Source organism: Sceloporus undulatus, chromosome 6, assembly GCF_019175285.1.
Source record: "Sceloporus undulatus isolate JIND9_A2432 ecotype Alabama chromosome 6, SceUnd_v1.1, whole genome shotgun sequence".
Lineage (NCBI taxonomy): Eukaryota > Metazoa > Chordata > Lepidosauria > Squamata > Phrynosomatidae > Sceloporus > Sceloporus undulatus.
The window spans coordinates 71163275-71188923 of record NC_056527.1 but is presented as its reverse complement, the minus strand read 5'-3'; the positions used below and the strand labels follow the sequence as shown (position 1 = coordinate 71188923).

Genomic DNA, 25649 nt, shown 5'->3' with positions numbered 1-25649 from the left:
ACAGCAGCAGTGAGAACAAGGAGGTGGTGGTGGCAGGGAGGGAAGGTAAGAGGGAGGGAGGGAGTTAGGAAGGAGGGGGGAAAGAGGAGGGGAGGAGAGAGACTTTCGTCCCCAAAGGCGGCGCGCATGCACGCGCACCACCATTGGATAGAATGCGACTTCAGCATATGCAGATTTTGGCATACGCGGGGGGGGGGCCAGAACGGACCAATCATAAAGTTTTACTTATGGCGACCCTAAGACTTATCTTAAGGTTTTCTTGGCAAGTTACTTTAGAGAGGATTTGCCATTGCCATACTCTGAGGACTAAGTTAGACAAAATAATTTTCCTTGGTTTGCTAATAATGCAGGTTTCTGCTGTTGGTTTTTTTTGCTTGCTTCTCAAGCTGTCAAAAGCAAGCAAATTCCATATCATTTTTACAGTTCAGGACCATATAAAAATACGTAAATACAAATTATTACTGTTTTCTGAAAAACTTCAAATATGTCAAACAGTACTTTTATGCTAAGTCAAGTTGCATTCTAAGTTCCTAAAATAACAAACGTGACTTTCAGTCTGTAAAGCGTCCTAATACTGGATTTTTTTCCATTAAAAAAAGCTTTTAATTTTTTTCCAGAAATTTTTTTTAAAAATCTTCCCATGCCTTCAACATTTCTGGAAATTTTACATCTCTAATGTTTTAACTTTTTAAGCAGGTCATGCCCTTGGCTTTATACATACAGATGTATTTAGGAAGCCTGCTTTGGTAAGTGACAAAGCAGAATATTTTACTAGATTTATATCCTTCCCTTCCTTCAAGGAACTCAGGCCAGCAAATGTGATGATTCCATCTTTAATTTTAGAACTACCCCAGGAAGTAGACTGAGAAGTAGTGACTGAACCAAAGTACACAGCAAAATGGATGGCTGAATGTCTTTTCCAAATCCTAGTTCACTGGTCTGTAATTGTTACACCAGACTCCTTCAGACTGAATTGAGTAAAGTTGAAAAATTGAAATCAGTCAGTCCTTTTTCTTGCCTTTTTCTCATTGCCCTACCTGTAAAATAACTTAGCTACAACAGCACACTATAGTACTGGAATGTCTGATGAAAGCCAAACTCCTAATTCTTCCAGAAGGTTGTCTGATAATTGCTTTTTAAGAAAATAGGCCAATACATGAGAATAACTGAGAATAAGTATTAATTCTGACCATTTTAGTTTCTGTTGACCCTGTAGTTATGAATTTATTACTGTCATTTCCCCCCCGATATATGTATGTTGATAGCTTGGTTACTTTCTCTTCCAGGAACATGGACTCCATTTAATCCAGCAACTGTTAGATCTATCTTATGTAAGTGATATGCATGTTCTTGCTTTTTTTTTCACTCTTGGAAGCATTTTGATTTTTATGTTGAACTCATATAGGTTTATCAAAGATGTTCTGTCCTAAAATGTTCAGAATATGTCTGTGTAGAGAATAGAAAGTGTGTTTGGTTTAATACTGTTTGCTTTCTGTCTTCTCTCTTAAACCATTGCTCAAGGGTGGGAATAATGCAGTCTTTCAGATGTTGTTGGACTAGATGTGACAGCAATCCTAGCCAGCACAGCTAATGGTGAGAAATGCTGGGAGTTGTAGTTCAACAACATGTGAAGCAGAGCTTGAAAAGTTACTTTTCATAATAAATTCCTTGCATCACTCACTAAAGGACAGATTGTGGCAGAGATTTACTAATGTCAAAAATTAGAGTAAAATGAAAGAACACTAAATCAGCCATTGTGTAAAAACAATATGAAGAACATCCCCATAGAATTTAAAGATAATGTAAAAAATAGATTCACACTATTAAGCCTAATTAACTGGGGGAGAGAATAACTCTGAAGCCAGGGACATTGTCAGGGAGGGACTCAAAAAGACACTGTTTGCAGAAAAATGAAAGAGAAGTCTCAGTGGATGATAGGTGACATTCTTAAAGCAGTTAAGGAATAGATGAGAAGCAAAAGGGGAAAGAAAGAGGGTCAGAACAGAATGCAACTGTTCAGCAACTTGCATGGAGGGACAAAGGGAACTATAATAGTCAATGTAGAGAAATAGAATATGATACCAAACAAGGAAAAACAAGATCCGAGAAACCAAAGGGAAATTTAAGCCAGGAGACTACCATTAGGACAGAATATGTTGAAATGGAATGGTTTCAAGTGGCAAGGGTGTCAAGAAAGATTGCATTTTATCACCCTACCTGTTTAACTTGTACACTGAACATATCATACATAAAGCCGGATTAGACTTAGAGAAGGGAGGCATGCAAATTAGAGGAAAGAACATCAACAATTTAAGATATGCAAATTACACCACTCTATCATCAGAAAATAACAAAGACTTGGAACAGTTAATGAAGAAAGTGCAAAGGCAGGTTTACAGTTGAACATTAAGAAAACAAAAATAATGACCACAGATTTGCATAACTTTAAAGAAGATGTTAAAGACATTGAAGTAGTTCAACATTTTCCATAGCTTGGCTCAAACGGGGTGGAGATTGCAGTCAAGAAATCAGAAGAAGACTAGAATTTGGAAGGGAGCTGTAAAGGAAGTAGACAAGAACTTGAGATGGAAAGATAATTTTTTCTTCATTATCTCTGTGACTCACACAAATGGGCTATCCTGCTCCTGCACAGTGCCTCTTTCAAAATGGTTTACCGTACATTGTTCTGAAGTGTTTTGGTGGTAGCCCTGCCCACCTCTGGCTGTTTTATATAAGGGTTTCCCACCAAAACCACCAGTTCCTTTTCATCTACTGCTGCAGCTGCTTCCAGAGGAACTATGTTCACATTTATTGACCAGCAATAGGAATTCTTCATACTTTGTCAGTGCTGGCTGCAAGACCACGTTAGCCCTCTGGGCACTTCAATCTTGCCGGCATCTTTCAACAAGTGCGTCAAATGTGGCATCAAAATCCTAGGATGGGTGGGATGTAATGATGCCTCCAGTGCTTGGGTGAATCCTACGTAGTCACTTTCTGCTCTCGTTGCTCTGACTTCATGCCGCAAGCAAGAGGCAAGAGAGAGTTTCATCTCAAAACTCTCCTGTATGAACAGGCCCAAATAACAGTTTCACCCTCTCTTGTCAAGGCTTCTGCCTCCTGTACCATCATTGCATCACCATTGTCAACATCACTCTCGGTCCTCTTATCGCTCAACATCAAGATCTGGCTCTGATTCATCCTCTTCCTACTGAGGATACCCTCAACACCAATACTACTGGCATTCTCAACATGGCAGTGGTCAAGGCCATAGATGTCTTGACCAGCACATAGAGAGGATCTTGGTCACCTTCCCATTATTCAGATTCTCAGAACTCGACCTGCGATGGTTGTGGCAATATACTTGCCACTATAAGAACAAGGCTTACACAAATTATCGTTCTAGACACAAATGATACCATTCTGAGTGTAAAGCACAGACAGTCATTCTTGCTTCAATTTGGCAGAGTACAAGGGTAAAGGAGCAAATCTCTCGGGAGGTTGCCTCATTCCCCCAATCAAGAACCTGTGTTGTCCCAAACCATGCGTGTTGAAGAAGTAGCCATGAATGGTAAGGAAAAGATCCTGCCCTCTGCCTCTACTGCGGTGGCTTCGGAGAGGTCTACTGCAGTAGATCAAGCTGTACATGCTCTGACCATATCTGCTACATAGGATTCAGGTTCAGACTCAGATTCAGTGATTGTTCCAACAAGGAAATCGCCACCCAGCTCCTTCAGTGACATGAACCTTCTTCTACTGACAACTTCAAGGCACTTGTTAACCAAATGCTAAGCATGTGTAAATCTCTGGGCATTCCAGTGCTACAGCAACACACACCAATAGAAAACCAGGTATTGCACTGTGTTCAAGCACAGGCCACATTTCCGGAAGCTCTGCTACTCCTTCCCTGTTTGATATAAGTAATTTGGAAATTGTGGACAACTCCTTCCTTGATCTCATTGACTTCGAGCAAACTGGAAACACTCTACCCTGTCAATGACTCTAGCATTTCTTCTCTGTGGCCTCCATTCTTACCACCACTGCAGTCCAGCAGCAGAAATGTATTGCTATGGGCCATCACTGCTCTATTCATCTTTTCTACCCCTGCTGCTGCTACTGCTGTTTCCTCCAGCCAGCAAAGTTGATCAATAGCTGAGTCACCACCATCCTCTTTGCTTCCATTTCTTTCAGCCAGCAAAGTTGAGCCAGGTGAAACAGTGGGAGGATGGATAAAAATATCTTCCTGTACACTGAGCTGCCATGGCGCACAGTTTGGGAACAACTGGCCTAGACACTATTCCTGCTAGGTGAATTTGAAATTGGTTATATGCTCATAGGGTGGTGGGCTCACTATCTTTGGAGTCATTTAAACAGAAGATGGGCATCTTTTCAGGTGTGCTTGCTTGTGTATTCCTTTATGATTGGACTAAATGTTCCTTGTGTTCCCTTCCAACTCTGTGATTCTGTGATTTTACTGGTTATATATACCTGATGTTTTACACCATTATATGTCATTTTTATAAACAATAAATGTATGCAATCTGTTTGATAACCTCAGAGTATAATAAAGAAATAACGTAGCTTTCTGTATGTTAAATGTATTAATATTTGGGTTGTTTGTTTCAGCCATGTTTGACAGAGAGAACAAAGGTGGTGTGAACTTCAATGAATTCACTGGAGTCTGGAAATACATCTCCGACTGGCAGAATGTGTTTCGCACATATGACAGAGACAATTCTGGACTGATTGACAAACATGAACTAAAGCAAGCACTAACAGGTTTTGGTAATTCATTTGCAATTATAGTTGACCATGCATGGCAGGCTGATCTAGAAAATTGGACCATATCATATTTTGGAATATTCTAAGATACAAATGTGGAAATGAGCTTACTGTTCCCATTGTGTTTTTTCAAAGAATCCACTGAAAATAATACTCTGAAAAGCTTATATTGTTCTGAATTTTTTACTCAAAAATAACATACAGGGAGAAACATTTGTTAGATCTTTGTTTTTAGAAATACATGCAGTTTAAGTAAATGGTGTTATGCCAGCATTAAGTTTTTAAATTAACGTTTTTAGGGAACTGGTTTCATTATAACCAAGAGACAACTTGAGAAAGCTTTTATTTCAAGAATTCCTGAGAGAATTCCACTGTTCAACTAATGCATTTACTAATGCACAGTAGTCAGAGTGAGTTGTGTGAAAGCCCTTGAAAAATTGTAGGTTTAAGCATGCATTATGGCCTGCATAATTAAGCATGCATAATCTATGATTCTACGATTATCACCAATAGATATTTTCTGTTCTTTTTTCCTGTGGAATGTAAAAACCTAGGAAGTTAAACCATTGAGGATATCGGTTTAGTTTCAATTGCTTTACAATTAAATTTCTGATTTAGATTATTTTAAAAAGATGTGTTTATAAAGCAATGTGGTAGACCACAGAACTGTATTGAAGCATTTGACTGGTAGTTGAGGCCCTGGGTTAGCTCTGTTTACCCAGGCTGATACTGGATTCTGTTGGAGAGGAAAATTGTTGAATGGATTTTCTGTGAGTTGTGCCTTGCCTGAGCACCAAAGTTTACCTAGCTCTGATACATTCCTGTGGATTCTTCTTTAACTTGACCCACCATTGTGATTTTGCTTCCCAACTTAACTAGGTGCCTATGGCTCAGCCCTGATATTGTTGTAAGTACTGTACATGAAAGTGCTTAGTGAAGCTAGTAGTAGTATGACTGCCATATAAGAGTGGCCAAGCATTTTGTTCTTTGAAGCACACTTTGGGTCAGTAATAGGTGGAGAATGCATACAAAAAAGTTCTCCTCAATCTCCTCTCAACACAGTGGAAGTGTTGGGTTGGGAGGCAAAAATTTTCAGATCTGGCTGGCCCCAGGAGTCTTAAAATTGATGGAATTTAAGAAACATGAAAGACCTGCTTAGATTATTGGCTTCTATGTTGTGGGCACCTGTTAGATGGAGAGAGATGGAGAGTAGTAAAGTGAATTTTGTAGATTATTTGCTCCCCATTCTGTCATAGTAGAATTCTGCCACATTGTAATTTTCAACTTGTATATTTCTAAGTTCTCTTATCCACAGAATAGAGGCCACTGTTTAAAAAGGAATCAGGAAGACCTTGTTCAGACTGAGCAGATTTAGTGTAGGATTTAAACTTTTGTTTATTTTTTTTTAATTTATGATAATCTTTATTAATTCAGTACAAATAAAAAGGTGCTAACTTTTGCTTAAAGTCTGATGATAAGAACAGGATATTACATTCCAGGACCTAGCCATTTATCTAGAGGAGAATTCTGAGTAACAAATCTGTTAAATTTACATATTGTCCTTTAAGATAGCTAGCAGTATCTTATTCAAATTTTTTCAAATAAAAACAAAATGCAACACAACAAAAAATGACTCACATTTATTAATTCATTTACTTATAGGGCTTATATTCCATGTTTCTCCCACAATGGGATTCAAGGCAGATTACAATAATTTAAAAAAGACAAAAGTAAAAATACTGATTGCAAAAGTTAAAAAAAATAATTAAAACAAAAATTAAAAAGACATATTTAAAACCAGTAAAAACCATAAAGCATTTACAGCACACAGCACAACAGAAGTAAAATTCATGCACCAAAATCTTGCCTACATAAAAATGTCTTAAGCTGCCAGTGAAATGACAACTGGTAGGGGGGGCAGACCTGACCTCCTGAGGAAAGGAGTTCCACAGTCTGGGAGCAGTCATGGAGAAGGCTCTCCCCTGAGTCCTCACCAACCCCATCGGTGAAGGTGGGAAGAATGAGAGAAAGCCCTCACTACTAATCTTAATGCTTGGGATGGATTGTATATTCCTTTAAACAGCAATGATGATGTACTGGCTGACCTTAGTTCAGAAATCTAAGCCTCAGTATGAAAACAGTAAAACTTCATTTGAAAAACTAAAGTGGTTTGCAGGATGGTAGTGTTGCTAGTACTAAAGCAGTTTACAGTTACACAGTATATTAAAGCGCAGAACAATTCAATCTCTTTTGCATGCTCAAATCCTATTCCCTTCCATTCCAAAACATCCTCATGCCAGGACAACACCCTCACCCCTGTCTCTCTCTGTACCAGTCTATGGAGAAGCTCTGGCAAATGGAATGTTCAGAGTATCCAATCAGGGATAGGCTGCAAAGCCATGGGGGCCTGCCTCATGAGTGGATATAAAAAAGAGGAGGATCCGTTAAAGAGGCTAGAGCTGAGTATGTCAAGCCTTGCTGAGGCAGGAGGGTGTTTTAGAACTGCCAGGAAGTGCAGTTAGGAATAAGGTTTAACCTGGATGGGATTCAGACTCCCAGAAAAAGAACTTTAAAAGGACAAGAGAAGTCCAGTGATATTAAACGAGTGTGTTCTATGTTAATCAAGTCAGTAAGGGAACTTAAACATAGTAAATTTGTAACAACTGAAGTAATATGTGTACTGTAACCACAAGCTTGAGAACCAACTACTAAGATACTACCATACGTTCTGCATGTAAACAAAAGTTATTTTTTTAGTGTGTTTACTAAGGTGAACTAAGAGTGGTCTGAAGTAATTTATAGATAACATCAAACATGCTACCAAGAGTAATAAGAACAATTAATAATAAAGTTAGTGAGAGGACCAAGGGATAGGAAGATAGTTCTGAAGGAAAAGAAGCCTCAAACTGTTTAGGATCAGGTAGGGGAAGAAACCTGTGTATCCCATTGGTCATCACATAATTTGGACCCAGTGTGGTGGGATCCAAGCACAGTGTGAGGGGATCTGAGATCTAGTATGAGAGATCTAAGAGATCCTGCAGTGTCACACAGGCATTCTCACAGGACTGACCTTGGTAGGTCTCGGAATTGTTACTTCCCCTTCATATCTGCTCATTAACCAACTTCCAAAGATAACCATTATTTCCAGCAACACCATGGGTATGACATAACCCATCATCTGTTAATACAAAGCAAGTATAGCCAAAGTTATTAGCAAGTATGGCAGGAATTCTGAGGGACTCTGATGCTGACAGCAGCCCAGTATTAAATTCCAGAGGGCTGGGAACAGGCAAAGCTTGCATAGTAGGTTCAACTGTACCAGCACACTCCTGGCAACCACAAAACCCTAGACATGAAAATTTGGGGCTGAATCCCTGTTCCCTGTTCCCTGTTCTGCCTTTCAAATAACCTGAAGCATCTCTGTCTCAGTAGTTGGATTATGCTTCTGTTTCCCTCATCCACATGAGATGCAGATCTTTAAATGAAATAACTTCCTTGGATTTAAATAGGAAAGAAGAAAATTGAATATCAGCATACCAGTGACACTAAGCTTCAAAATTCTGATTGACCTCTTTCAGCAGCTTCATATACATATGTCAGATAGTTAAAAGGAACAAGTTCAAATACTGTGAATGAATCTAGGCCCATGGTGGCGAACCAGGATTTCCAAGTTCTAGTCATGTGATAGCGAACCTACTGAGTGCCCAAACTGAAAGGCGTTCCCATGCCAAGTGTTAGCTGGTGCCGGGTCTTCCAGGAGTGGGACATCTGCATTCTTGGGGTGGGACTTCTCTGGAGACAATATCACGGCAGGGTGGGGGAGAGGAAGAACAGGTGTGTGACCCTGTTCCTCCTCTTCCCCCACCCTCCCGTGCCTTTAACTCCTTTAACTGTCTCTGGGCATGGGAGGGCGGGGAAGAGGAGCAACAGGTGTGCCATATGTCTCTCCATGTGCCTTCAGAGATGGCTTTGCCTGTCAGAGGGCACACATGCCATAGGTTCATCGCCATGATTCTAATCCATCAGTGATAGTCACTGTCCACTGTATTACACTATGTTAACAAAAGAGCATATTAGCCATGATTTGAGGGACTTGTTTTCCATCTTAATTGATGTTCATAAACCTGATTTATGTGTCTGATTTTTTTTAGAAATTAGTAGCATTTTGTAAAGAACTACTTGTTCTTTATTTTCAACTTTTTGTAGTTTCATTAAAGTTATGTATCTGAAATTTACATATATTGTACTTTCTACATTTGTCTTGCTTGTGTAGGTTTCTTCCCATTTCTTAATTGTGTGAATTTTCTATAAATTGTCATATTGCTTGATAACTCCAGAGTACTGCAAACTCAAGCACGGTGGCACCTTAAAGACTATGAAATTTTATGACATTTGGTGTAAGCTTTTGTGGATTCCAGCCCCCTTCATCAGGCGCCTGGAGGTTTGTCTTAGCTAGCAGTTATACCTGTAATGTAACTGACTCTTAAAGAGTAATTTCCTTTGTTGATTAATGCTTTTGATTCTATTAAGGTTATCGGCTGTCTGACCAATTCTATGATCTCCTTATTCAGAAGTTTGACAGACAAAGAAGAGGACAAGTGGCCTTTGATGACTTCATTCAATGCTGTGTTGTCTTGCAGGTAATAAACTGGGATGAGTGCTTAAGACAAGGATTTCCAATCTTTTTGGATAAGTGGACACAACTGAAATTGAGAAAATATTATAGCCACTCTCAGATAACTACCAGCAAGTATTGAAATGTTGTGGTGGCACAGAGTCACAAAAGCACTTTTTACAGAAAAATATATTGCTGTTGCTAAAATACAAGCCCAAGAATTTGAATACAACTATCTCCTTTAATATTGCCCTCCCAAATTTCTGTCTGCCTACACTCCTAACAAACTAAAGCTATTTACTCATCACCGAAATCTCCACTACTTCTTAGGATCCTGGCCTTCCTTCTGGGCAGGAATGCTTCACATACAGATCTCTCCCCTGCCCCCCACTAGTTTCCCTAATCACTCATTTTGTTCTTAGCAGCTTTACCACTTCCATTGTTACCCCAGTGTCCACTTCTACCATCTCCTAATGGGTCCTCTTAACCAAGAGTGACCAAATATGAGGAGTCCAAGGAGCAGTTTTCTGCCCCAGGTTCCTGCAAGGGGCACAAGGTGTGGAGAAAGATGAAAAAGCCAAAACTAAATGTGGCTAGAGGACTGATTAGGCTTTTGAACAACAGCTGTTTTATGTCAAACAGTGAAGAGGTGCCCTACCACTTATTTAAAAGTTAAATCGCTGCTCCAGAGTCTTCCAGAAGAGGCAGTCTAACAATATTTTAGCCTGAAAATTTGTAATCTGTGCAGGTTGAAGATCACATGCATCTTCAGGGTTACACTTTGCCCACCCTTACTCTTATGTGACCAACAGAGGAAATGTGAAGCATACACCAGATAAAGAAAGGAAGAATATTGGTTACCATTTCTTATGTGAAAATTGTTTTGTTTCAGACATGCAGAATGAAAATAGGGCACAGTCGCTATTTCTAGAACAGTTCAACAAGACACCAAAGGCCTGATTCTGCTCACTCATGGCTATAGCTTTCAGTTGACTTCAGTGATAAACTACAGTGGGCCCTTATTATCTGCTAGAGGTTATCCCAGGACCCCCCATGGATAATAAAATCCATGCATGTTCAAGTCCCATTAAGTACAATGGAATAGTAAAATGGTGTCCCTTATATAATATGGCAAAATTAAGGTTTGCTTTTTGGAATTTATATATTTTCAAAATATTTCCAAGCCATGGATGTTTGTATCCAGGGATAAAAAATATGTGGATACGGAGGGCTGACTGTATACTAATCTGAGTAACTAAACATTCATTATTGTTTCTCAATGTACAGATTTTACTGGTAGAACTGATCAGTTTTGCCTGTAAGAAAATAACAAGAGTCTTTTTGTTTTTAGAAATGGACTGATGTCTTCAGACGATATGATACTGATCAAGATGGCTGGATACAAGTGTCTTATGAACAGTACCTTTCCATGGTGTTCAGTGTTGTATGATAGTAAACAATCACTGCAATATGGACTAGAGTTGACAACTTAAATATCAAAACAGAAATGGGCAATTTTTCATCCCCATGTATTGTATAGGAGAGGGTTAATTGTGCATTACTTTTTTAAAAGATGTTACCAATTATGGCCCTAGCACTTGCTACTAAATAATTCAGTACTGCATTGTGTAGTTTACATTGCTGGAAGTATAACATTTAAATGCCAAACAGTACAGTTGCTTCTCATTCAAATGAACACTATTGCATGTGCCTTTAAAAAAAACAAAAAAATACTTATTAAAAATAACAGTGCCCTAATTGTAACCTGTGTCTTCCAAGCAAAAATTCTTTAGTTTTTTGCTGGGCTGTAGTGACATACTTGTTTGCTTAGGCTGTATCTGCTAATATGTTAAAGATGCATATCTTCCTTGTGAGAATAATTCATCCATAAACACAGAGTGCTCAGTAATTCCTCTCATTCCAATCTTTGGCTACAACTTTAGCTGTAACACTGAAGTGCAGTAAGTCTCCATATTTTCTACAGATCGGAATTCCCATTCCTTACCAATGACTATGCAACCTAAGGCTGCTGGGAAATGTAGTTCAAAACCATGAAGAGTCAAACAAACTGGTATAGTGCACTCATATGAAGATTGTTCAAGCTCATCCATTCCATCAAACCCTTGCAGGCTTCAAAGGCAGATTGAGGTTAGGTACTTTGGTTCTAGGCTTCCAGTAACTTCCATACTGCGGCATGAACTGTCCTATTAAACTGGGGGTGGTGCATTAAGTGGCCAAAAGTATAATATGTGCTACCCTTCCCTTATTTGTATTGTTTGTCCAAAACCTGGATGTGCCAACACCTTGCAGAAATTTTTATCACCACTCCACTGTCTTTTCCATATTTTGTTGTGTTACAACCTAGAATTAGATTTAACTGCCATTGTTACTATTTGATATACACAAGATACTCAACACCAAAGGAACAAACTGTGGCACAAGTGTTAAGTAAACAATAACACTGGCACTTGGTTGCATCAGCACTCGCCAGTTCTCTGGTGCACATATAACTGACTTGCTTCCATAAGGCATATAAGTAATTGACAAGAACCCTCCAGGTTCTGGAAGTCCCCTAACTATGTTGGGGAGCATATCTGAACAAATAGCATCATTGGCCCAGTACAAACCGCAGAAAAGGGGCGATCCGCAGCCGCCCCTTTATGCGGTAGATTGGGGCCAGGGCAGCCTCACTGGCAGCCCAGAGGCCCCAACCTAGCACTTTTCCAGGCCTAGAAAGAGGTGTCCGTGGGGCTTCATGCCCCCAGACACCCCGACAAGCGCGGAGAAGAGGAGAAAGGGGCCACCCTTAGCATCGCTGGTGTGGCCATCCGCAACGCTGAAAGGGCGCCCAGAGCGCCCTGCAGAATCGCAGTGATGTCACGCACGCGCTGGTCCGTGTCGAGGCGGTGCACGCATGAAGTCACCATCCCACACTGTATATGGATGACGCACTTCCAAAATGGTGCCGTCTATATGAACTAGGGCTGGGGAGCGTGCGGTTGCTGTGCGGTCCCCAGCCCTAATTTTGGCCCAAGTATGGCACCTCCCTGACATCTGTATCAGGCCATTAACAGCCAGAACCTACCAAAATGAGTTCAGAATAAAGTCATAAGTCAGAAACTATTCAAAGGCACAGAACAACATTGGGAAAGTTTCTCTGATTTGATAAAGCCAAAATGGTTCAATGCCAATTCTTAATTCAAAATGATAACACAACAAAATGAGAACATGGGGGGGGGGTTTAAATACATTTGTAAGGTACTGTACCTGATAAAAATGTTTGTTGCCATGTAAATGCAAGTTGGACCATTTCAAAGAATTGTCTTCTTTATTTTGAGATCCATTAAGAAGAAATGGAAGAAGAAAATTGTGTAAAAAAGTGCTTACTTGAAGTTGCATGTGCTAATTTACATAAAAAATGTTCATAAATACATAATCGACAGCCTTTTATTGATGTCATTTATGTAAAACAAACACAAATTTTCTATTAAATATTACTATACAAACTTTCTCCCATCCTCCAGATTTCATAGTGAAAAATAAAGAAATCATATTACATATCCAGAACCACTTGTCCTTGCTTTGAATCATATACTTTATTATGTTCTCCATGAGTGGAGGTTAACAAAAGATCACCAGGATGGAATGGGACAGGATTACAGTTAGGAGAATTTTAGGCAATACAGTTGGCTATTAGCTTTGTTTCAGAGATTGCAAGTACTGATACACTGCATACTAACTCCATGGTACAGAGAGAAGCAAGGAAAAATATTCACATTCTGGAAAAAAATTTCTGAGTAGAAACTAACATATTTGCAGTTGAATGTTAAGTTTATAAGTAGGAATAGTGAATGGTGGCCTTTCAAAGGATTTGCAATTTTTTGCTCTGTATTAAAACATGAAGAGTTTCAGTACTTCTACGTTTCAGAAATCAATGCTGTTGATTCTTTGTTTCTGCAACAAGATCTCAGCTTGAGTCACTTCTACTTCATTGGATTCTTAGTTCATTTCACTCAAAGTTTGAGCAAATGCATGAATATCAATGTCTAGGGGAGAAGAAAAATCATGTCAGCTAAATGTTGGTTTAAAATAAACTAACATATAAGCTATATAACTGAATATTAACATTAGGATTGTCCAGGCCATTCTATTTCCAAATTCTATGTATGGTTGTGAAGGATGGATAGTGAAGCAAATTATATGAAAAAAATCAACTCATTTGAAATGTAATGCTGGAGAAGATACCACAGACTGCTAAAAAGATGCGTCACAGAGTAAATCAATATGAACTCACACTGGAGGCCATTTGTCTAAACTGAAATTACTGTATTTTGGCTATATCATGAGAATATATGACACACTAGAAAAGATAATGCTTGGTAAAACAGAAGGCAGTAGGAAAAGAGGAAGACTTCACTGCATATGGATGGACTCAAGGAAGTCGCAGCCCTAAGTCTCCGAGACCTCCACTGGGCTCATGATGATGGGCCAAAAGTTGAACTGACCTGATAGTAATTGACAACAAAGCAAATTCCAGAACACTGTGATAATACAGTGCACCTGTGCTATAGGCAGATGCCCCATACAGTTTCCTGCTTACTCGGAAGCCGCACGGTGAGAGAAAATGGTGTACCCGCAGCACGCACGCTCTTCTGTACTGCAAGCACAAGCCCCATTCAATTGAATAGGGACTTGAGCATGCACATTTTTTGGCTGGGGGGGGTCTGGAATGGATCCCTCATATAAGCCAAGGGACCACTGTAAATCTAAGAAAAGGAGTGAGATAGTTTTCTGGTCTAGTGGGCTACAAGTAGCATTAAGTCGTGGCGTGGCAGTCATACTTATGTGCAGATAGTCGGATGGCATTACTGAAGGACACTAGTCCCAACTCCCAGCAATTAAAGAGAGATTAGAATTTTCCCATGTTTAACAGGTAGGTATTTGCAATTCTGAAGCAGTATGAGGAGTAATTCATACAATGGCACTTGAAAATGTCCACTATGTGGATAATTTCAACTTCCTTTCCAGTTTTCAAACCATCACACCAGGAAGGAAGCAAGCATAATTTTAAGATAAAATGCTGCTTACATTTTAAAAAATGCACTGCTAACACTATTACTAAAAATACTGTATTTCCAAAAATAACTTTTATAATGTATTGAGCCTTTTTTCTAATGCATATGAATTCTAGGATTTTTGCCACCTCTGTAACTGCCCAAACAGCAGTATGTATTTCCTTAATTTTCACTGACCAGCAATAATCTGTAGTGCCCAGAAAAAAAAGGGGGGGAGGCTATTGTGACACTAATTCTGCTGGATTCTTGTTCATGTTCTTAGTGGGTAGCCTATAGCAAGTCATACCATAATTTTCTGACCATACGCAGAATCTTCTCTAAGATAGGCAGTCTAAGCTCAATGTAACTCTCCATATTCCTCTGCATTAACCTGATCAAGACTTGAAGATTAAATACTTCATGCACTTACTTTGAAGATCTGGATAATAGGGTACCAGCTGTTGAATCATGTTAGCCAATGTTGCTGCATCATTTCCTTGAAGTTGGCTCATAATATCAGCAATAAGGTTAGTTTTACTTCCACACCCTGCATTATTATAAATTTGTGTGTTTTGCTGCTGGTTCAGACTGCCACCAGGAAAGGGTGTATAGGATGCCACATCATCATCGAGGACAGGTTTTGGGTAGTCAGCTTGTTGTTCCCAGTCAAGTCCACTGCTTTCAAAAGAAGATGAAGATGCAGGCAGATTACTATTGTCAGGCCCATCATGATACCATGAGGGATGTTTTTGTAAAGCATAACTTGCCTGGTATGTTCTTGGTGGAGAGTATGAGATGGGAGTAAAAGAAGATGCTCTTAAATCATGTGAAGTCCTAAAACCGCCCCAGTTTCTTAGCCTATTATCTGCTATTCTGTTACTGGGTACTTGACTTCCATCTTGGTAATGTTTTAAGTAACTATTCTGGGATGTTTTTAAGTAGGGAGTCTTTTCTTTAACTGTTGCAAACTGGAAATTAGCAGAAACAGATTGGTTGAATTGCTTCATCCACTCAATTCCAGTACCAAAGCCGCCTGGCTGAAGCGCAAGTGAACTCTCAAGAGTATACATTGTTGCAAGATCTTTACAATTTAGGCCATATGAAGAGGCTTTCTCTCTCATTTGGTAAGCATAGGAGTTGGTAGGGGTGGATGAAATATTTGGTGCATGCTGCAATTGTGCGAGTCCTTTCGTCAGGCACCCATGATTCCAACTGTCTCCTAGGGAAAAAAATACAAAGTTTAAAAGGCTACTGCTATATGTTTACTGATGCTTTTTCAGAATTCCTGGAAAGCCCAAAAAAATATTTTCCAAAGGTACAGAGGTGGCGTCATTCTGTTTCGGCAAGAATTTATACTGGATCTGCCTACTCTGATGCAACTTTATTGGAAGCAACAACACTACATGCAGTAGAATTAGAATCCCCGGTGGAGTTTGATTTCAAGTAAGAGGACAGAAGGCCACAACAGTGAGGTCACAGATATTACAGCCTCCTCTGGGTATCTAAGCACTTTGATACCTGGGCCTCATGGAAGATTTTAAAAAGAAAAGGAATTCTCACATTTCTCTCAGGGCAGAGCTGTGGCCCTTCCACTAAGGTATTTTGCTTTATGTCAGGGTGCAGTGTTTTGAAGCCGTTTTTAACAGTCTGGAGCAATGTGGCAAAAAATCAATGTGCATAAATCTAAAGTGGGAGGGTCTGGAGGCTTCAAGACCTTGAGGACTGCATGCAGCCTACATTCTTCCTAGTCCATCATAGGACACTGACCATCTGCATATTTAAATTACAATATTCATAATTTCATAGAATCGCAGAGTTGGAAGAAACCACAAGGGCCACTGAGTCCAACACTCTGCCAAGCAGGAACACTAATAAAAGCACCCTTAACAGATGGCCATCCAGCCTGTTTAAAATCTCCAAAAAAAGAGACTCCACCACCATCCGAGGCAACATATTTCACTGTTGAATGTCTCTGACCATCAGGAAGTTCCTCCTGAGATTTAGGTGGAATCCCTTTTCCTTTAGTTTGAATCCATTGCTCCTTGTCCTAGTCTCTGAAGCAGAGTATAGTGCCACTATCATTTCCCTTGATCTAGATACTATACACCTATTGATTCAACAAAGGATCCGGTTGGCTTTCTTGGCTGCTGCATCACACTGCTGATTCATGTTCAGCTTGTGGTCTACTAAGACTCCTAGATCCCTTTCATATACACTGCTCTCTAGCCAGGTGTCTCCCATCCTACAGTATATTTGTGCATTTCATTTTTTTCTGCCTTATATTTCTCCCTGTTTAAATTCATCTTGTTAGCTTTAGGCCAGCCCTCTACCTGTCATGGTCATTTTCAATTTTAATCCTGCCCTCTAGGGTATTAGTAACCCCTCCCAGTTTGGTTGAACATGTGGCAAAACAGCAAAACTGACAGTGGAAGAACCAAGTATCTTCCTTGGATAGCAATGGAAGGACAGATTGCATTCCTGTAACTAATTCTTTGAATGCTCATCTGTTAACTCACACCCTTCTAAAGCATTACATAAGCACTTTGATAATAGCCCCCCCCCCCTCCAGCAGTCATTTATATGGGGCTTACCACCAGAACCAACAGTTCCATGGACACAATGCAGAAATCCATAGAACAACCAGAACATGAGGGAAAGATGGGACAGGGTTCTGAGAGTTCACATATGACAACCAAAAGAACTACAGTAACAGGTATGCAAGCTGTCCTCCTTCATGGTCTCTGTGATTCACACAAATGGGAGATTAGCAAGCTATACAAGCAGGAGGTGGACATGTAACTGCAAACAAGTCAAATATTTACTGAGTCTTAAATGAATTGCAAAAAAAAACAACAACCCTGAAACATAAGCATAATGCTGCCCACCCATACAAGGCTATAACATATATAGTTTTCATAGAATCGTAGAGTTGGAAGAGACCGCAAGGGCCATCCAGTCCAACCCCCTGCCATGCAGGAAATCACAATCAAAGTATCCCCAACAGATGGCCATCCAGCCTCTGTTTGAAGACCTCTAAGGAAGGAGACTCCACCATACTCTGAGGGAGTGTGTTCCACTGTCTAACAGCCCTTACTGTCAGGAAGTTCCTCCTAATGTTGAGGTGGAATCTCTTCCTGGAGCTTGCATCCAATGCTCTGGGTCCTCTTCTCTGGAGCAGCAGAAAACAAGCTTGCTCCCTCCTCAATTTGACATCCCTTCAAGTATTTAAACAGGGCTATAATATCACCTCTTAACCTTCTAATACCAGCCACAGCTCAGGCTTAACAGACTTGCATCCTTTTGAGGTTGCTAAAATGAGTACCCAGCTTGTTAATAATGTATCTGTCTCTGAGATAAATTATTAAGCTTTCTCTGACAATTTATCTTTTTCTGAGTTCTATTCTTAATACAGATATGACAGTTCCAACAGTTTTAATACAATTTTTTTAAAAATACAAAACAAGAAAATTAACTTAATGCTGTGTGATTCTATTACCTGTCTGTGGACTCCTCTGTGACTGCTAGTAATTTGTGTTTGTGTGTGTAAAAAAAAGAGCAGAAGGGATATAGCAGATGGGGATGTTTTCTTGGGGGAAGGGCTGACCCAATTTAGTTATAAGAAAGAGACCACAAATATAGTCAGCTCTCCTCTTCTATGGACTTGTCATCCATTGATTGGAACATCCACAGATAGCCGCACCCTGTTCTCCCCAATGGTGGCATGTGCATGTGGTTACACGCACATCACAACACTACTGGGAAGAAGAGGACATGATGTCCCACAGATTTGGCTATCTGGAGGGGTCTGGAATGGAACCCTGCAGCTACAAAGAGCCAACTGTATCACTTTGGTAGTGATATGTTAAACACATCTATTACCAGACTAAAAAAAACATGAGTGAATTGTGGTATCTCCAGGCCTATACCTGGTTTATCTTCATGTACAATTTAAAACAAAAAACAACCCTATAAATCTTTAAATGCAAGCAATTGAAAAACTAGTATTCAAACATTTCTCTCCATTATCGTTACACTGAAGACAACTCAAAATACCTGGATGATCCTGGTAGTATTCAGATGCCTTGATGGATTTATGCTGATTGGTATTTCGCATTCCTTGTTTCATCAGTGGTGGTAGGCTTTTAATGTGCTTGAGCTACAAGGAAAAAAAATAAACCTTACTGCATTGTGTGTTATCCCCCTCCCCAAACATGAATATTTTCAAAACCAGATTCTTCTGGGGAAGAATCGTGAATCTCTTGTGGGAAACTCCATGAGTTTCACTGGCCTGTTACAGACTGCCAAAATAAAGCTGCTTCGGGTCTCTTTGGAGGTATGCTGTTTAAATGATGCATGCATCCTAACAATCCAGAAGCTGCACCAAAGCTGCACTCCAGTGCTTGGGAATGGAGTGTGGCTTTGGCGCGACCTCCAGACTGTTAGGACCCATGCATCATTTAAATAGCATACCTCCAAAGAGACCCGAAGCAGCTTTATTTTGGCAGTCTGTAACAGGCCACTGTTTATCATTTTAAGGTCAATCTGCCTAATACAAACTTTGATAGAGAAAGCACAAGATAACCAGCCATCTACAACTCTCAGGACCTGAAATGAAAAGAAGTATCCCAAGAATAACAAAGTGTTTGGGGACAACACCTTTAGAGTTCTACATTTTAAAAATTTTGTTCATCCTTTGGCTATAGCATACTAAGTTATATATCTATAACATTAATCCCTTTGGAGGGTTTTAAACAGAAGTGGGTGCTTTCATGGCAGGGGGTTAGAATGGATGGCCCTAGGGGTCTCTTCCAACTAAGTTTTTATGGCTTGGGAATAGCTTAATAATGCCATTTACTCCCCTGGAAATAAACCTCTGAGTTGAAATAATGAAGTTAGAAGGTATGGTTCAGAAATGGGAAAAAAAGATGGATGTAAGCAGTTCACGTTTGTTTGAAACAACTTAATCTTTTGACTGATGAAGCAGGCTCAGAAAAATAAGAAAAAAAGATAAGCAGTGTCAGCCTTGGTTAGTATTTGGACAGAAGACCGCCAAGGAATACCAGGTGCTACAGACTATTTCAGAAGAAGGAACTGGCCAAACCACCTCTGAGTATTCCTTGCCTAAAAGAAAAGCCTATGGAGGGGGGGGGGGGGCTAGAGAGCCTAGAGAAGAGATAGTTAAGAGATGATATTATAGCCCTGTTAAAATATTTGAAGGGGTGTCATATTGAGGATGGAGCAAGCTTGTTTTCTGCAACTCCAGAGACTAGGACCAAAGCAATTGATTCAAACTACAGTACAGGAAAAGAGATTCCTTTTCAACATCAAGACAAACTTTCTAATGGTCAAGGCTGTTTGACAGTGTAATATGCTGCCTGAGAGTGTGGGGGAGTCTCTTTCTTTGGAGGTTTTTAAACAGAGGCTGGATGGTCTTCTAATGGGTGTGTTTTGATTCTGTGTTCCTCCCTGGCAGATTTGGACTGGATGGCCCAGTGGTCTCTTCCAACTTTATGATTCTATCATTCTAAGCATTGATTTGGGGGAGTGAATAGTTATGAAAACAACAAGTGCCACTGCAGTTTTGTTTACTTAAATTTTGTGGCACAATACATATATTTTGCACTTTCACTGTGTTGGGTTGCTAGTATGTATCAAGTGGTATCTATGCCACATAAATCCATTTCAGTTCAAAATTGTAACATAACAAAATGTGGTAACATGTGGGGAGGGGTGAATACTTCAGAAAGACATTACGGTTTGTGAAATACAATAAATCATACAGTAAAACATATATGTGATACAATATGGTTTCATTTACTTACAGTTGCTTTCTTTTCACAAAAGGCCTTCAGAGCTTCTGACAAAGACTGTGCAATGGTTATTACTAGAGCAGCTTCTTTATCTGATGTTATCTCAAAGTCTTCCTGTCAATGTTTAAAAAAACAGTTAAGAATTAAATATTGCAATAGTAAAACCCATTTCCAGCTGCATGCATTTCTATAAACCATTTGTTCTTCCTAATGCCTGTTCTGTACTTAACACTGAAATTATTTTGTGACAAGCCATGCCACCACAACAGCCATTTTAAGACATAGCCACACTTTATTGAAATAGCAAATGTATCCATAACCTAAAAATGGTTGAGCATTTCTACTTTACCATATATTCCATAGCTTTTACTCTCCGAACTGGATCATTCTGTAGGAAAATAAGACTCTAAATTAATACTAACATTTTAAAATTACACAATCAAAGTAACAGAGGCTTAGAGTATCATTCCATTCCCAAATGGGCTAGTGACCTGTCAGAAGTAGCAGGAGGCTTATATAAATCTGCTTTGGGTCTCTTTGGAGGTATGCTGTTTAAATGATGCATGCATCCTAAGAATCCGGAAGCTGCATCAAAGCTGCACTCCAGTGCTTAGCAATGGAGTGTGGCTTTGGCGCAACCTCCGGACTCTTGGGACTTATGCATCATTTAAATAGCATACCTCCAAAGAGACTCGAAGCAGCTTTATTTTGGCAGTGTGTAACAGGCCACAGTCTGTCAAATAGTCTGGAATTAAAACAGTAAAAGGCTTTATAGATCATTTTCCCTAGGCAAGGATCTAATATCAAATCTTCATATCCTGCTCAAAAAAGGCCTCCAGTGACCATCCTCTCCCCAAAGCATTTTTGAACTATCTTCAAAGGAAGCCCCACATAAAGCACATTACTGCAATTGAACCGGGATGCCTTAGTTAGCATTGTGTCATTGTGGCCTGATCTGCTGTCTCAAGGAACAGGTTCAGCTGGCACACAGGTTTTAACTGTGTAAATGTACTCCTAGCCATGGCTGAAACCTAGCTTCTAAGCTCAGAGTTGAATCCAGAAGCTTACCTAACCTACAAACCTGCATCTTCAGTGGGAGTGTAACCCTACTTAACATAGGCTAAATACCTGTTCCCTACTCTGCTGTTTGACTGATCGGAGCATATCTATCTTGTATGGATTAAGTTCCAGTTTGTTTACCCTCATCCAGTCCATTACTGATGACAGACATTGGTTTGGGACAAAAAAGTCTTCCCTGGATTGTGATGAAAAGGAGTAGTAGAGTTGGGTGTCATCTACACACTGATGGCTCCAAACCCCAAAACTCTGGACAACATCTCCCAGCAGTTTCATGTATATGTTAAATAGCATGGGGGACAGAACTGAGCCCTGAGGGGGCCCCTAGGTCAAGGGGTCAAGCAGCAGTCCCCAGGCACTACTTTCTGAGACCACGAACCAACAAAGCAACTGTAAAACGTGCTTCGTGGGTCCCAGCAAGATGGCCCAGAAGGAGACAAAGGTCATTAGTATAAAAGCTATCAAGAGGTCCAGTAGAACCAAAGGATACACCCCCCTTGTTTATTTAGTTCATGGCACACTTCACCCACAAAGGTGATCAAAGCCATCTATAACCAGGCCAAAGGAAATTTTCCTATCCTATTTTCTACCTGATGTTACCAAAGACTCTAGAACCTATTGATGGAAGGAGGGTACAAGAAAGTCATTTAGGGTCCATGTCCATGAACCCAGACCATTCAACTGTATTGAAAAAAACCCTCTATGTTGGAGGTGTTTCTATTTAATACCTGATTAAGATTTAAACCAGTTCACTACACATTTGTACTTTGTATGATAAAAACTATCTTACTACGTGGCAGGAGAGTACAAATTACCAAACTATCCTTAGGTGTGAAAACATACAGCAGGATATGTAGAAGCCCACTGGCTGACACAGAAAAATTGCACAACTTTCATCATTGCCCCTGGTTATGCATCTTGTTCATTAACATCTAGCAGATTTTTTCTAACTTTTAGGGATGGAAAGAGTATCTAAAGAACCTAATACAGAACAGAAGCCCAGGCAATGAAAACAGAGTTGATCTTTACAACATAGTATTTCACAGAAGCTTTTTAAAATGTTTTCAGGAGAAAGAGAAGAATTTACTATCATCTTTTCACATTACCCTTTGAATGGAAACTTTGGAAAATAAAGTTGTTGTTTTTTAGTATTTCTTATTGATTCACATAAGGCATGTACACAAAGAACCACTATCTCTTTTAACATTTAATGTATACAAAGTAGAAAACCTATTCAAGAATACAGGAATATTCAAAAGCATATCTAAAAAGAGCATAATATACACATACCTCAGGCTTGTAACCACTGGAAAACCTAAAATAAGAGATAAAAAAATAGTAAGGTTAAAAAAAAGAACTGGAACAAAATATCCCTTCAACTCAGGAAAGGAACTACAGGTTGAGTCTCTGTTGTCCGAAATGTTTGGGACCAAAGTATTTTGGATTTTGGATTTATTCAGCTTTTGGAATATTTGCATATACTTAATGAGATATCTTGGAGATGGAACTCAGGTCTAAATACAAAACTCTTGTTTCATATACACCTTATATACATAGCCTAAAAGTAATTTTATACATACACACGTTCCTCCATAGGACCCCAGTAAATGTGGAAAAACCGCAAATAACAAAAACATTATGTTTTTACATGAGAGAACACCTCTTTAGGAATCTCTAGGTCCTCCAGTGCAACTCTGTGGTCAACATCTGCCAGATATTGACCATAGAATTATGCTGGACTCTGTGAAAACACAACTTCAGTTCCCTTCAGCTTGGTATTAAGCTACTAATGACAAAGATGTAAAATTTCCGAAAATTTTGAAGCCATGAAAAGAAGGCTTTCCCCATTTTTTCAGAAAAAAGTGGAAAGTGGGAAATTTTGAAAAATATTAGCACCATTTTCAGATTGAAAATCACTTAGTTAAGAATATTATAGGTAACTTGATTTGGTGTAAAATTGTCATAAATGATATACTAAAAACGTAACTTGTTCCAAATATAATAACTGAATTTATACCAAAAATGTTTTTGGTCAGAATTGGCATTATGATGGTCCTGAACTGTAAGGAACACGTAAACAATAAGGAACCTATTGTTTTTGCCAGTTTGAAGAAATGGCAAAAAAAAGCCCCCAATAAAAACAAAACAAAGCATCAGAATAAAACACAAAATTATTTTGCCTACTCTTGTTATCCATAGTGTCATGCTGACATAATATATTCATTCCCACAAAAAGACATGAGAAAGGCCATGGACACCCGAAAATGTAATGATCTGCTACTGTACACAGATTTGCATAAATGTTTTCCTCTTACATAACTTTTAAAAATGATTGTGGCAGTTCATTTGTAATAAGTTGTCTTAAATACAGTGCACATCATAAACAGCTTTCACAGCTTATGCTGAAGCTGTGCTGTAACAAAAAGAATGGTGTGCGTGCCCATGGTGCACCGCACCACGCTACATGCACGAACCCAATTGTTTTCAATGGAGCTTGAGCATATGCATTTTTTTGCCTTATGCAGTGTTGTCTGGAACAGATCCCCCATGTAAGGAAAGGACCCACTGTATTTTATTATCGCTCTGAAAGAAAATATTCCATAATCCTACTTTTTGGTGGAAAAAAGGCATGAAGGTGATTTTTTTTCCAAACCTTCCCCCTCCTGGTGTTCAGATCTCTAATTAGTAACCAATTATCAATTGTAGTTAGTCAATCAGCTTTCTTATTAACAAAGCTATCAAGCAAGATTATGTCCAACACTTTAATGAAATTAGCATAGTCCTGATCTACCAAACTATTAACCACATTAAAACAAAATAAGGTTAATTTCACATTGCTTATTCTGAATATACCAATGCTAGCGCTGGGAAATCAATGCTTTCTTCTCTGATAAACCAGGTATTTTATAATCTGATCTAGAATTATGCCTGGTATTAACATCAAACTGATCTGTCTGTAATTTTGCAGACTCCACATTCTACAAAGCAAGGTGGAAGCTGCAGTAAGAAAAATGGTGAAAAACAAGCTACCAGGAACAGATGATATTAAAGACAGAAGATCTGGAGCTAACAGCCTACAGTACAACCCTCACTTCTCTTAGAGGAGCTATGGCTGAGTTAAAATTAAACAGAAATGTATTCCCACAGGGACCTCATCACCTGGTGTAATTTCCCCAACCTCTTTTTTTCCCTCTCACAGAGTGGCTCCAGTTACTGCTACTTTCTGCTTTCCTTTGCCCCATCCCATGCACCAACCAGATAAGAAGGGTGGAAATATCGACCAGCTCCACCCATCCTATCCCTGTGCATGTGTGCAAATGTGCATGTCTGTGCCAGTCCCTTCAGCCCCTCCACTTTCTCCCCAGCCGAACCTCTTCCTTCATTCAACATGGCTGCAGTTACTGCTGCTTCTTTTGCTGATGTCCCCCCCCCATCCCTCATGCTGGCCAGGAGGAGCTGGAGAACCGCCCCAGCTCCAGCACATGCACACCTCCCGTAGTCCCATCAGTCAATCTGCCTCCCACCCTCCCTCCTGGCCAATCTACTCCTTGCAATCACTACAAAGGAAGGCAGCAGCAGCAGTGATTATTGGGGGAGGGATGGAGGAGAGGTTTATGGGACTGGTGGAGGTGTGTGCATCTACACAGACACACACAAGGTGAACAAAGCTGGGACTGTATTCCACCTCTCCTCTGCCCAGCTAACACAAGGCAGGGGGGGGGGGGCCGAGATGAGATGAGGCAGGAGCAATAACAACAGATGCATTGCAGCAGCTAAATGAAGGGACTGAATTGGCCAGGGACGGGTGGGATGAGAGACAGACAAGACCAGTGGGGGCATAAAACACATGACCACGCACACAGAGTGAGCAGAACTGGGGTGATATTGCCCTACACACACTTGGTCAGTATGAGGCAACATGGGGAGAGGAAAATACTACCATCTGGGTTCAAAGGAAGAGTGTCTCTCTCTCTCTCTCTCTCTCTGGGGGGGGCCACTTCTTTTCTGGGGAAGGTTTGGCCTCTTTTTAGAGTCCCCCACTTATTCAACAGGTATAGGTTGGGACCGCCTGATCTATTTACCAGAGCAGTTAATGGTTCCACATCTCGACAATTTACAGTTTTTGACAATGCTTGTTTTATACCTCCAAGAATACAGTAGGTCCTTGTTATATGCGGGGGATCCATTCCGGACCCCCCCGCGTATAACAAAATCCGCGTATGCTCAAGTCCCATTTGTCCCAATGGCGGCGCGCCGCCGCCATTGGGACAAAAGTTCCTTCTCCCTCCCCTCCCTCGCTTCCCTCCTCCCTTC

General features: G+C 39.9%; 2 protein-coding genes across 4 annotated transcripts in view; one reads left to right on the top strand and one right to left on the bottom strand.

Moving 5' to 3' along the window:
- The window catches only part of PDCD6 (programmed cell death 6), a 16096-nt gene extending 3135 nt beyond the window's left edge, over nucleotides 1-12961 (top strand). The window contains exons 3-7 of one of the 3 annotated variants that reach the window (XM_042474289.1): nucleotides 1287-1331; nucleotides 4624-4776; nucleotides 9117-9220; nucleotides 9310-9419; nucleotides 10746-12961. In XM_042474289.1, coding sequence (XP_042330223.1) covers nucleotides 1287-1331; nucleotides 4624-4776; nucleotides 9117-9220; nucleotides 9310-9419; nucleotides 10746-10887 — 554 coding nt within the window. In that variant the 3' untranslated portion in view covers nucleotides 10888-12961. Of the gene's footprint in view, nucleotides 1-1286; nucleotides 1332-4623; nucleotides 4783-9116; nucleotides 9221-9309; nucleotides 9420-10745 lie in introns of all 3 variants that reach the window. The other 2 variants (XM_042474290.1, XM_042474291.1) reach the window with 2 other exon arrangements.
- A 10-nt stretch (nucleotides 12962-12971) lies between these two features.
- The window catches only part of LOC121934154, a 57790-nt gene continuing 45112 nt past the window's right edge, over nucleotides 12972-25649 (bottom strand). Inside the window, exons 2-7 of the mRNA XM_042474288.1 lie at nucleotides 22626-22650; nucleotides 20608-20646; nucleotides 20271-20372; nucleotides 18502-18604; nucleotides 14879-15667; nucleotides 12972-13440 (exon numbers count right to left, since the gene is read on the bottom strand). Coding sequence (XP_042330222.1) covers nucleotides 13394-13440; nucleotides 14879-15667; nucleotides 18502-18604; nucleotides 20271-20372; nucleotides 20608-20619 — 1053 coding nt within the window. The 5' untranslated portion in view covers nucleotides 20620-20646; nucleotides 22626-22650 and the 3' untranslated portion in view covers nucleotides 12972-13393. The remainder of the gene's footprint in view (nucleotides 13441-14878; nucleotides 15668-18501; nucleotides 18605-20270; nucleotides 20373-20607; nucleotides 20647-22625; nucleotides 22651-25649) is intronic.